At 26.3% G+C, this 13,468-nt stretch overlaps 2 protein-coding genes across 2 annotated transcripts; one reads left to right on the top strand and one right to left on the bottom strand.

The window, feature by feature from the left end:
- Nucleotides 1-1,665: 1,665 nt before the first annotated feature.
- Nucleotides 1,666-9,707, top strand: LOC134831483 (ATP-binding cassette subfamily G member 4-like). The gene is made up of 9 exons (XM_063845218.1): nucleotides 1,666-1,690; nucleotides 4,640-4,980; nucleotides 6,650-6,767; nucleotides 6,835-7,021; nucleotides 7,080-7,225; nucleotides 7,331-7,569; nucleotides 8,358-8,765; nucleotides 8,818-9,074; nucleotides 9,136-9,707. Exons 2-9 carry the CDS (start codon nucleotides 4,818-4,820, stop codon nucleotides 9,556-9,558), a joined length of 1,941 nt encoding a protein of 646 aa, XP_063701288.1. The 5' UTR covers nucleotides 1,666-1,690; nucleotides 4,640-4,817; the 3' UTR covers nucleotides 9,559-9,707.
- A 312-nt stretch (nucleotides 9,708-10,019) lies between these two features.
- LOC134831853 (N-sulphoglucosamine sulphohydrolase) lies at nucleotides 10,020-13,468 on the bottom strand. Its single transcript, XM_063845677.1, has 3 exons — nucleotides 13,113-13,468; nucleotides 10,805-12,113; nucleotides 10,020-10,226 (listed from the first exon to the last, which is right to left on the bottom strand). The coding sequence occupies exons 1-3, from the start codon at nucleotides 13,264-13,266 to the stop codon at nucleotides 10,106-10,108; spliced, it is 1,584 nt and encodes a 527-aa protein (XP_063701747.1). The 5' UTR covers nucleotides 13,267-13,468; the 3' UTR covers nucleotides 10,020-10,105.

Here is a 13,468-nt window from a genome sequence, read left to right as displayed (position 1 = left end):
TTTTCTCAGTATTACTTTTTAATTGATTTTAAATAAATATTTACATTAAAAAAAATCGTAAAAGAAATCTAGTACAACACTTTAACCACTCACGTTTCTCATAAAAACTTAAAAAATCGTAGTATGAATGAATTTCATTCACAGTTCCTTTACTTCAACCATCGAGTAATACTCAACGAGGAACTCATTGACGACTTTACGTGCCCGGTCTTTCGTTCATAGGTCATAATAAAGTTTTTACATTGCTACACACGATGTACATTACTTACTACAGATCAAACAAAACGTAAGTTTTACACTCTACTCTTTCATATACATTTTCCGTTTTGTTTTTTTTTCAGCATTTAAGATGAAAATTTGATGTCACGAGATGGATGAGATGTCTGTCCGTTTTCTCTCTGAAATAACTGATCATTTTAAGAAAATGTCAGCTTTTCAATGAAAGCTTGAGTTTCAGCAACTGATGAAGTCACAGTCATAATATTCAAGAATACTTTAATAAATTTCATGTTTTGAGGTTTTTTACAAGGCAAGATAAGGCATCTGTTGAAAGAAAGTTTAAGGAATCTCTGAACATTACTATAACTATACTGATTACCATGGTTGGAGTATAAAAGGAAGTTGAAACATTTAATAGTTAGTCAGTTAATAAAATGTATTTCATAAAAAAGGTTATTAGAAGCCCAATCGTAGAAACCCTGAAAAAATTCTGAATAAAAACCCATGGTAAGACGGTCGCAATCAGCTTATTGTTGGATAGGTCAAAAGCAGTAAATGAGAAGTCCTGCTAGATGTGTCTATAAAACCCTCTGAACGAGACTTATGAAAAAACTATAACTATACCGATTACCATGATTGGAGTATAAAAGGATGTTGAAACATTTAATAGTTATTCAGTTAACAAAATGTATTTCATACAAAAGGTCATTTAAAGCCGTATCGAAGAAACCCTGAAAAAAATTCTTAATAAAACCCATATCACCCAATTTCATCAAAAAATATGGTATGAGATTTTTTGATAATTTTGTGTTAGTTAAGCCTACTTCATCATTTCATCAAAAAATATGGTATGAGATTTTTTGATGATTTTGTGTTAGTTAAGCCTAAATTAATCGAAAACCATAAATTTAAAATTCTGGAATGAGCTTCAGTGTTTTTAGGCACTTTTAGTTAGGTTAAGTATGCTTAAGAGGTACCTGAAAACCCTCAAATCCACTAAAAAACGTCTGAAATCTCAAAAGTTCATTCCAGAGTTTTGAATTTAGGTTTTTTGGATTAATTTAGGCCTAACCAACACAAAACCATTAGAAAATCTCATACCATATTTTTTTGATGAAATAATGAAATCGGTTGATGTGAAATAAGAAGTTCATAAGCAAATTCACTTAAAATAAAAATACGCTCATGTAATTTCTCATTACCATACCACTCATCCGCATTTTCTATCTCGTTTACTTTCTATGAGAATTCGTAAATACCGACAATACGTTCGCGCATCGTACATACCCGAAGCCAGCTGTGTTTATTTTTATTTAATTTAATAAAATGATCAAGTCGGTTAGTCGCTTTAGAACCGCCGAGCGAAAATAATTGAAACTCCACTTGAAAAATTTATTATTTTTTTTTAGTTTAGAATAAATTTGCATTGAGTTTTAATTTTGAAGTAAAAAAATATTTATCAGTGCTAAAGGTGAATAAAATTTTGTGAAAAAAAATATTTACATAAAAAATAGTAAAGTAAAATTTTGTTAAAAATAAAAAAAAAAATATTTTAAAAAGTAATTCTCTCATCTTGTGAGAATTTTCTCTCAAAAAATATGAACAAAAACAAAACGCAGTAAATAAATAAAAACATGAAAACAAAATTTCGTATAGAAATTGAGAACAGTGCACATTAAATACAAAAAATATTAAAACTAGATTGACTCATTTAATTAATTATTAATTTATTACAATATTCCTCAACTTCCTCTTATGACGATAAAGTGCAGTTTTTTTTCTCGCATGTGACTCCACACGTTTTTCTTTTCTTTGTTCGGCAAAGTAGTGTAAATAAATGCAATAAATTCTGCTTAGAACTTATTTTTATGTCTACATTTGTGATACTTTATAAAAAAAAACTCATGCTGTAATAGGTTAGAGATCACAGAATTTAAATACAATAACGGAATGTGTGTGTCTCGCTGTGTTCAAAGCCAAAATGTGTAATATTTTTTTTCCATGTGTTTAAAAAAAATCGCTTCAGTGAATAAATACAAAGAAAAAAAACATAGCATTAATTTAATTATGATGTCTCTCTCGCAGATTTGATTCATTAAAGTATCAGTGAGACAATTTAATTGTGATTTTTTTTATTTTTCGCTGTGGAGGCGCCCAGTGGTTTATTTTAGTGACCATCACGCCTCAATGGAGAATTCTGGATTTTTTTGTGTTCGAAAAAAAAAATTGAGTTCCAAAGATCAACTCGTAAAACGCGTAATCTTTATGAGAGAAAAAACGAATCGCGAATTAAAATGAGCAAAACAAAGCTGCATCTTATCTAAAAATAAATAAATTTTTCATACTGACTCATATTTTTGCTCAGCAAATGTTTATTTGTTCTACATTTTGTGTCGTTCTCTGTCGATCCAGATGACTTATTTGTTATTTTGTTTTTATATTATAAAAGATATATTCGCATCCTGAACAATTATTGTAAATCAACGCGTTTCCATTTAAAATGGAATAAATGTTTCTATAATTTGTTCTTATCAACAAAATTTACAATCACTTGCCTCACACTTCTCCGAGTGACATATCAACAAATTGTAGATTAAAGAAGTATTTATGTTGATTAATCCCATTATTGCTATAAATTTTAATGAAAAGATTTATTTCATATTTTTTTTATAGCTTGAAGTGCGACAAATGTTTCTTTTTATCACCTCGTACAAGAAAGTAATCAAATCAATTAAAAGAAAAAAATGAAACTATTTTTAGTTATTTTTTTTTTTTTGCTTGAAAGTGGCGTTAATGTCGCCCTTGAACCCATTAAAGTGCCATTATTATAAAAATTCCTCGAAAAGTTCAGTAATCTTTCGAGTGGTTTCTTATCATTTTTGTTTACTTTTGTCATGTTGTTGCCTGAGAAAGTGTGGAATGTTTTTTAGTTTTTTTTTTTTGAACATGACTTTGTTATAAAAAATATTTTTTTAAATATTAAAAAAAAAATTTCCATGTTCGTGAATTAAAAAAAAAATAAAAAAATAATTAAATAAAAATTAATTAAAAAATAAATTTAATTAAATTTATTAATTAATTAAATTAAATTTTTAATTAATTAAATTAAATTAAATCAATAAATTGGTTATCAAATAAAACAAAATATTAAGTCTTTTGTCAATTTAGCTGAAAAAATAAAATTATGTTAATTATTGAAACCAACGAGTAAAATTTCGTATATGGGTTTTTTAGCCTATAAATAAAATAAATTAATAATTATTAAAATAAATTAAAAAAAAAATAATAAAAATCCAGAAATTCAAAAAAACTTAAAAATTAATAAATAAATAAAATAATAAAAAAACAATTCATTTTTTAAACTGGTAAAAATAATTTTAGAAATAATAAAAATTTAATAAAAACAATTCTTTTTTATTTGAATTCGAGCTAAAAACAAAATTGAATAATTTTTTTGATGAATAATTCACAACTTAAAATCCTTATGTTTCATTAAAATTGTAAAAAAAATATTTCTTCTTTTCAAGTCAACTTAAGAACGAAAAAAAAAAATTATTTTGAACCTTTGATAATTACATAAATTATTTTTTTATCGATTTTTTTCTGAGCTTAATTGATTTAAATTGGAAAATTAAAGAAAATTGGAAAATAATTAAAAATATTTCATAACTCATTAATTTTAAATTAACTTTTCTCGATAAAATTTAATAATTTTTTTTCTTCAGAATAATTATCCTTACAAAGCTTCAATTTAAAAGTACATTCAACTTGTGAATCACCGCACGTGGCAATCTCTTCTAAAAAATCGCTATTAAATTCTCATTAAAATAGAGAAAATAAGTAGAAAAAAATTAAACCTCGTCGATAAAATTACTTTCCAATTAAACAATTACTCTTTTTACGCCTCCTGTATTTTTTGCGACGATCCTATATATTATGCAATGCCTTCTAACAAGTTGACCTATAACGAAATGGAATTCGATGCCCCTTGAGAATTACCATAAGTCAATAGTTTAATAAGTTTCATGTCTTATCCACCATTTAGCGTAATGTGTCTTCATAATGACCTATAATAAGGCGAACACACGCATACAGAATTATCGCACCGGCTCGAACAAACACTATTATTTAAACTTTATTTATATGGAATATCAGTATGACACAAAAAAGTATCATTTCCTATATGAAATTAACCATAATATTAGTGCGCGCATTATTTATTAGAACAAAAATATAATTTTAAAGTGCACTACTGCTCCATATAATTTTTTCTAATCGATTTTCGCATTCTATTATTATTATAATTGTTATTATCATTGTTCTGCAGTCGCGTAAAGTAGTTGTAAAAACCCTTGAATGCACTATTTAAATAATTATTAAATAATTCTTTTTTATATTTTTTCTTTTAAATAATAACTAGCAGTTGCTGCATCGAGTGATAAATTATATTTAATTCCAAATCATGTAAAAAATTATCAGAAAATTAAGAAAAAACGTGCCAATGACTAACAATTAGTAACAAGTGACTTTTAATAAAAACTTCAACAAAAAAAAAATAAATTCCTTAAAAAAATTTTAAAAAAATTGTTGCTCCAAATATGGAATTAAGTGACGACAACGGTAGACCCAGTGACGTTTTGCTAACAGAAGTGAATGTGCCCGTTACTCAAAATGCCAGAACCGGTCTCAATCATCTAGCGAAATGGCCATTGGTGGATTTGTCTTTTCAAAATATCAAATATGACATCAGTGATTTTGGGGGTAAGATATTTTTTTTTGTTTGTTATTGATACGGATTGACGTCATTAAATTGTGGGCCGAAATGTCAAGTACCTAATGATATATAAATTGCTTTTAGTTGAACAGCTGCTGAAATGCACATTGATTTTTTTCTATTGATTTGACAAGGTTTTGGTGCATTTTATTGATTGAATTTTTTTTTTATAAATTTTAAATAAAATATGAAAAATTTTTATTCGAATTTAAAGTTTTTATTTTTTATTTAATTTTTTTTTACATCAATATTTTATTAAAAATTAAAAAAAAATCAATTTAATAAAATAAAATAAAAAATATTAAACAAAAAATAAAATTAATTACATAAGATGATGCAAAAATATGGAATTTACACAAATTCTGAGAAAGAAGCGAGTCATTCAAAAAAAGTTATCTTTATGAATTTTTTGTTAGTCTGGAACAAGTCTGGATTATTTATTTATAAATAGGTATCCAATTATTTTTATTTTAAAAATAATTTGCCTTTCAAAAGTTATTGACCTACCCAAAATTTGACATTTCATCTTCAGGTCAAATTTTTTGTTCTTAATAAAAATTCATTACCTTAATAAGAGAATAATTTTTTTTTATAAAATTTAATTATTTTTGGATTAAAGTAAAAAAATTAGTTCTTTTATTATTTTTTTTAAATTTAAATAATAAATAAATTAAAAATAAAAATAATAAATAAAAAATAAATTAAATTAAAATATTTTATATTTGCTAATTTTTTAAAGAAAATTCTTTAATTTGATCTTTACCTTCCTTTTTTTCAATTGTTTAATTTTTATTCATTTAAGATTTAATTTTCCTAATATATTTATTTGCTTTCTACTAATTTTAATCTAAGCTCATTAAAATCTAAAATTAGAATTTTTAATTTAGCTAATTATTTATTATTAAAAAAATTAAATAAGTAAAAAAAAAAAATAATTATTTTTTTAAAATCTTTAAAATTAAATAAAAATTCTTACCTCACTTTTTAAAACGGATTTCCTTTAACGGATGTCTTAAAATTTTTTTTTTGCACAGAATTTTTAACAATTATTATAATTTTTGGCAATGACATGCATTTTATGGTGCAACAAAAAATCACAAAGATAATCTTTCGTCACTTGCTATATGATTAAGTTCTATTTAATTCTTAATTCCTACTCTTATGATCAAAGACTTGAAAAATTTTTAAACAGAAAAAGTCATCATTATAATAATTTATTCCGTAATCTTCTGAATTCTGTAACTGAAGCTCATCTCAAACATATACTTTGCTATCATTTGTGGGAAATCTTGATAAAAAAAACACAAACATTATTTTTTACGACATCTATTCTCATTTTACGGTCAATTATATCAAACTACCTCCGCACACAATCAACTACAAATTAGTCTCGCATGCTTCACAACAAAACAAACATGTGAGTTTGTGATAAAATTTTTTATTCTCGTTATCAAACTTCACGTGAATTTGAATTTAATGCAACTTATGCAACGGATTCGATTGATTAATTGCCAAAAATTTTCACTTTCTTGCCCATCTGACCAAAAACCTCGAATTAAAGCGTAATATTGCCAATTTTTTTTTGCAAATTTGAAAGTGACTTTGCGATTTTCAAGTCGAGTGTAAATTTTATTTTATTTTTTTTTTTATTTTTAGCGACAAAACCCATTCTTCACGGTGTCAGTGGCTGTTTCAAGTCACAACAGCTGACTGCAATTATGGGACCATCTGGAGCGGGCAAAAGTACTCTACTGAATATTTTGGCGGGATTCAGGTTGAAAATAATTTTTGTAGGAAATCAACATTGACTGATTACTTTTTTTTTCCTCTCCAATTAATAGACAACAATCATCCGGTGATATAAAAATAAACAACAAATCTCGTGAAATGGACACGTTTCGTCGGATGTCACGCTATATCATGCAAGAAGATGTCTTTCATCGAATGTTGACCATCCGAGAAGCGATGATGGTTGCGGCAGACCTCAAATTAGGGAACGTTTTTGACAAAAAAGCCAAGTCAGAGATTGTAAGTTGACAATTTTCCCCCTAAAAAAATAATTTTTAATCCAAATTTTTTTTTAAAGATAGACGAAATTTTAGAATTATTAAGATTAACGAAGGCTGGCGACACATTGGGACACTTGCTTTCGGGTGGCGAACGTAAAAGGCTCTCGATTGCACTCGAGCTGGTCAATAACCCACCGATAATTTTCTTGGATGAACCAACGACGTAAGTGCTATTGAACTTTTTCCTCGTTAAATCTCTTTTTTTATGACTCATAAAATTCGAAAGTTCTAAAAAAAAATGTTTCTTATCACGATTCTTTGTTTTCAGGGGACTGGATGACTTATCAAGCTCGCAATGCATCTCGCTGCTGCAGCACGTTGCTCACGGAGGTCGTACTGTAATTTGCTCGATTCATCAACCGTCTGCCAAAATCTTTGCCATGTTCGATAATGTGTATATTTTGTCGGAGGGACATTGCGTGTTTCGAGGGCCCGGATCGAATATTATTGAATATGTTGAGAATATTGGATTGAAATGCCCGTTGAGTTATAATCCAGCGGATTTTAGTAAGTTGAACTTATTTTTTTGAAATTTTTTATTGAGTCGTTTCAAATGAAGTCAAAAAAATTTTTTTAGAAATAAAAAAAAAATAATTTTTAGGAACTTTGTTAAAAAATAATTTTATTGAAGAATTTTTTAAAATTAAAAAAAGTAAAAAAAGAAAATATTTGATAAATTTTTAATTAAGTGTTAAAAAAAAATTAAAATTTTAGAAAAAAATTAAAAATAAGAAAATTAAAAATAATTAAAAAACTAAAAAAAAAAATTTAAAAAAAATATTTAAAAAAAATATAAAAAAAAAATATTTAAAAAAATATAATAAAAAATATATTAAAAAAAATAGATAAAAAAAGTGTTAAAAAATTAATTTAATTTAAAGAAATATAATAAAATTTAACTAATTAAATTGATTAAAAATTTAAAATATTAATTTAAAAATTTAAAATTAGTTAGTCAAAATTTAATTTAAATAAATTTTTAAAAATTAAAAAAATTTTAAGATTAAATTTATTTTTTTTTTAATATAAAAGAAAAAATAATAAAATTAAATTTAAATTATTATTTTATTTATTAATTAATTTTTAAATTTTGTTTAATTAATTTTTTTTTTAATTAAAAAAAAATAATTTAAAAATTAAAATTTTATTAATTATTAATTAAATTTAAAAAATCATAAATTTATAAATAAAAAAAAAATATAAAATTTTAAAAATTATTTTTTTTCCATTTTTTCGAGTTCATTTGAAACTTAGTAGCTTCGAATATTTTTTTCATTTTTTTTATTAATTTTCAGTCATTGAAATTTCCTGCGGCGAATACGGCAGACGGTACATTGACAAAATGATCGAAAACATTGACACAAATTGTCCCCTTGACCCAAGTGATAATCTTACCAAAGCAACAAAAAATTCCGAAGAACCAAATTTAGGCGATTATGAAATCGATGTGAAACACTTGAAAGCCAAGTCATCCGATTGGGATCAATTCCGAACGTTGCTCCGAAGAAATTTAACAGAAATTTTCCGGAATCGTCAGTATTTAATGATCAAATTTTACACACACATCTTCTTGGGACTCCTGATCGGGACCCTTTTCTTCCAAATGGGGAACGATGCCTCGAAAACTTTGTACAATTTTGGATTTTGCTTCACAATTATCATTGCCTTTATGTATATTCCGTTGATGCCGATACTCTTAGAATGTAAGTTGATTCAAATTTTTGATAATTTTTACGAATTTTGTTGTTTTTTTAGTTCCCAGTGAAGTTAAGTTGCTAAAACGTGAGTACTTTAATCAGTGGTATCGATTGATTCCGTATTACTTCTCATCGATGATCGCAAAAATGCCGATTCAATTGTCCTTGGCTGTCATGTATCTCACGTTGTTGTATATTCTCACGGGACAACCGCTGGAATGGCATCGCATGACAATGTTTTTCACAATTTCCTTACTCGTGTTTCTCGTTTCCGAGTGTTTTGGCATCCTTGTGGCATCACGATTGAGTGTTTTGGTGAGAAATCTCAAATTTTATCATCGAAAATTAATTTTTTTAATCAAAAAATCATTTTTAGAACGCAATGTTCACGGGACCATGTCTACTTGTGCCTCTCATGCTGCTTAGTGTCTACAACATTGGCGGCGGAATCTCAAATGTACCAAAATACATGAGAGTTCTGATGTCTGTGAGTTATTTGCGATACGGAATGGAAGGTGTTATCGATGCCATTTACGGTTACGGTCGAGGTGACATGGAATGTCCTGACGAGGAAGTTTTTTGTCCTTATAAGAAGCCATCATTCCTGAAACAAATCATGGGATTTGAAGAAGTCAATTTCTTCACATCACTCGTTGCTTTGATATTTTTCTACGTTATCTTCAATTTAGCTGCCTTTTATCTCATTAGGCGACGAGTAATGTGTCAGTCGTATGATAATTACTACATTAAGTACTTTCAGTCGTTGTGTGTCAAATATATGAATAATTTTAAGAGGTAATTTTGTATGTTAATCTAATCTAATGTGAACTGAGTTCATGATGAATTACAAAAAAATGTTATGCAAGGGCAATATTTTGATATGAAAATATTTAAATTTTAAGGTCTTCTAGGCTAGGTATTTAAAGTAATTGTAAATAAAAAAAATTAAACGAATTTTGTAAAAAAAACAATAAAAAAAATAAATTGAGGGACAAATTTTGAATTTTCATACATTCATCTATTATTTAAAAGGGATTTGAAACAAAAAACTAAAAAAAAATAAATTTGAAGGAAATTTTTCTTCTCTTTGATCGACCTTGAATTTTCGAATTTTTCTAATTTGTCATAAAAGTTAGAGCCTTCAGGATATTTTTTTTTCTAAAAGAGCATAAAAACTGCAAGAAAAACCCAAAAACATTTTCTGTCGTGAAAAAATTTAGTCAACAGAAAACCTGAACCCTGTTTTTACTATTTTTTTTAATTTTCGCCTTATTCGCATTCAATAAATAATGCAAAAATTAACAAATTTATTAAAAATAACATTTCTTAATGTCCGATTTTCAGGATTATAGCATATGTCCCAAAGTCATGCATTTATTTTTATTTTTGAATGGACCTGCATCTTGTAAAATTGCATGTGGGGCACATCTCCAAGGATCTTTAGTTTGTTCCAACCATTCGTTTAGTCTAAAAAAATTGTAAAATTAAAAAAAAAATATAAGGCCGTTTCAATTTTTTTTTATGTTTTTGTCCCAAAAGATTTTTTTTCAAAATGGGGCAAAATAAAAAAAAGGTTTTTAAATACTTTTTCATACAAAATAAAAAAAATTTTAATAATCAGAGTATTTCAAGAATTTTCATAAAAATTTAATTTTGAAAAAATTCATAAAAATTTAAGTTGTTTTTTATTTTTAAAAAAATGGCAAAAAAAATCATAAAAATATTTTTTTTCAAAATAATCATAAAAATTTTTTATTCATAAAAATTTAATTTAAAAAAAAACCATTATTAAAATAACTTTCAAAAAATTTTGAAAAATAATTTTTTTGAAAATATTTTTAAGAGTAGAAAATTCATGTTAAATTTCGTTTTTTTAAATTTCTTGAAAAAAAATGGAAAAATACCAAAAAAAAATGCTAAATTTTGATGAAATTTTCAACTTTTTTTTCATTTTGCCCCATTGGATTTTCGACTTTTGAAATGGAGCATGGGACAAACACATATTTGGAACGGCCTAAAATTTAATTTAAAAAAATCTAAATTACCTGTCTTCCAAATCCTTTTGAATGAATTTCATCGAAGCTTTTCCGGCAAGATTTCTCAATTCCTCCGGATCTAAATGCAAATCATACAATTCCCACTCAGGGCGATAGTAATAATCCTTCAAACTTTTGTACCAAGGCAAACTTTGTTTGGCCAAAGTTCGATTTAGGATATCTTGGAACGTTGGTGACATGTAAAAATCTTTATCGATCGGGAACGGGATTTGATAGTTCAAATTATGGATTAATTTGTAACGTTTTGTTCGAATTGCTCTCATAAAATAAGACATTGTGACTTCATGGAAGGATTGACTCATGAAAACTGCCGTTGTGTTATCTTCAGTGGGTTCATGATCCAAAAGTGGCAACAAACTTTTCCCGGTTAACTCATTTTTACGAGATTTGTGTTTCAAAGGGATTTTAAACCAATCCAAAATTGTTGGAACGACATCATTTAAGCTGGTCATCGAATAAGTGACTTGATTCTGACGTTTTGTATTGTCCGGAGAATGTAAGAAAAATGGCTCTCGAACTCCGGGATCGTACAAATTTGTGCGCCCACTTGCAAAAGGAGGTCCATTGTCCGAAGTGTACATCACCAAAGTATCATTTGCCAAACCAGCTGCTTCCAATTCTCTCAAAACTAACCCAACACCTTGATCGAGACGCGAAATTGTCGTGTATTGGGCAGCGACATCTCTGCGAGCCTCTTCCGTATCTTGAATGTAGTAAGGGAGATCAATTTCATCCCAAGCGTAATAAATAGGCTGCCAATCTGGGATGTGTCCCATCCCGGTTTCACCATTTCCCCATTTTTCGCAGAAACTTCCGTACTGCGGAGTGATTCTGCCACATCGATGGGGATCGTGAAATGCAACCATGAGGAAAAATTTTTCATTTTTGTAGGTTTCCAAGAATTCACGAACAAAAGTTTTGATTAAAGTAATATTTCGACCAACTTGATTCACGGAATATTTTTCCTCAGTTCGTTCGTAGTCGAATTTGAAAGTTTCTGAAGGACCGACGTGTTTTTTGCCAATGATACCGGATGCGATTCCGTGATTTTTGAGAATATTCGGGAGAGATTTTGTGTTGCGGAAACTGTCAAAATGATGAATTCCTTGATGGAGACCGTACATGCCGTTTTCGTGACTCGGTTGGCCCGTTAAGAGGGCAGCACGACTCGGGGAGCAACTGCTGACTGAAGTGAAAGCATTGTTGAAAATGAGACTTTTTTTGGCAAGACGATCTAAGTTTGGGGTTTGGACAATTCTGTTGCGATAAGCGCCCATTTCGAAGCCACCGTCATCAGCTGTGAAAAAATTTATTATTTTAAAAAATATTTTTTGTTAAAATTTCAGTTAAAAAGTTAATTTATAGTTTTTTGAAGTAAATAAATTAACAGTTCAATTTTTTATTAAAAAAAAAAACTGAAAATTATTTTTTTTAAAAACAAAATTTTTTATTAAAAAAAAAATTAAATTTAATTGGCAAAATATTTAAAATACCTACTAATTTTTTTAAATTTATTCAGTTTTTTGTTTTAAATTATTATTTAAAATTAAATTTTTATTAAATAAAAATTAATTATTAATTTGAAATTTTAAAATTTTAATTCATATAAGTATTTAATAATTTTACATTTTAATTAATTTAAAATTTAATTTTAAATATTTGAAAATTATTTATTTATTTTTGATCAAATATTTAATTGGATAATTTTTTCTAAAATCTTTTAAAAAATATTTATTTTGGAAAAAAAATATTATTCTGAAAAAAATTTCGAAAAAAATTAAAAAAAAAATTTGAAAAAATTTTGTAAAAAAAAATGTTTCCTTCTAAATTAAAATATTTTTAAATTAATTATTTATTTTTAATCAAATATTTAATTAGATTATTTTTTCTACAATCTTTCTAAAAAAAAAATATTTTGGATTTTTTTTTTGTAAATATTTCGTTAAAAATTTAAAAAATCTTGAAAAAAATTTTTTTCTTCCAAACTTAAATGAAAAAAAAAAAATTAAAAATTATAATTTTAAATATTTTTAAATTAATTACTTATTTTTTATCAAATCTTTTCAAAAAATCTTTAAAAAAAATTATTTTGGAATTTTTTTGTGAATATTCCATTAAATTTTTTTTTTAAAATAAGAAATTCATTGAAAAAAATATTTTTCTTCCAAAACAAAAATTTTTAGGCTCCAAAAGAGTTTTTTTTTTAATTAAGATGAATATTTTTAAAAATTAAAAGTCTACGAGCTTTGCTAAAACAATTTTTTTTTTGAGTTTCAAAAATGTCAATTTTACTCACCTAACAAAAGCAAAACATTTTTCTTTTGCTCATTTCCATGAAAATTTTTTTCAACTTTTTTACCAAAAACATGAAAACCTCCGATATCGAGCAACAACAACAACATCCACACAATATTCACCGCGCAAAATCTATTTGATCTTCCGTTCTTCATACTTTCAATCAATTTTAATTGTGCACTAAAAAAATTTATTGGCTCAATTGCAATCGTAGAGTTGACAATTTCACTTGTTTTGCTACAATTTACTGTACAAAAATCTCTTCAGCGGTGATTTTTTTGATGGTTTATTGACCTTTTACTTTCATTTATTTTAACTTTTGATCAGATAAACGTACTTTTTATTTTGATATTTTAT

Source organism: Culicoides brevitarsis, chromosome 2 (genome assembly GCF_036172545.1).
Source record: "Culicoides brevitarsis isolate CSIRO-B50_1 chromosome 2, AGI_CSIRO_Cbre_v1, whole genome shotgun sequence".
Lineage (NCBI taxonomy): Eukaryota > Metazoa > Arthropoda > Insecta > Diptera > Ceratopogonidae > Culicoides > Culicoides brevitarsis.
The sequence above is the reverse complement of the archived record's forward strand: the minus strand, read 5'-3'. Positions and strand labels throughout refer to the sequence as shown.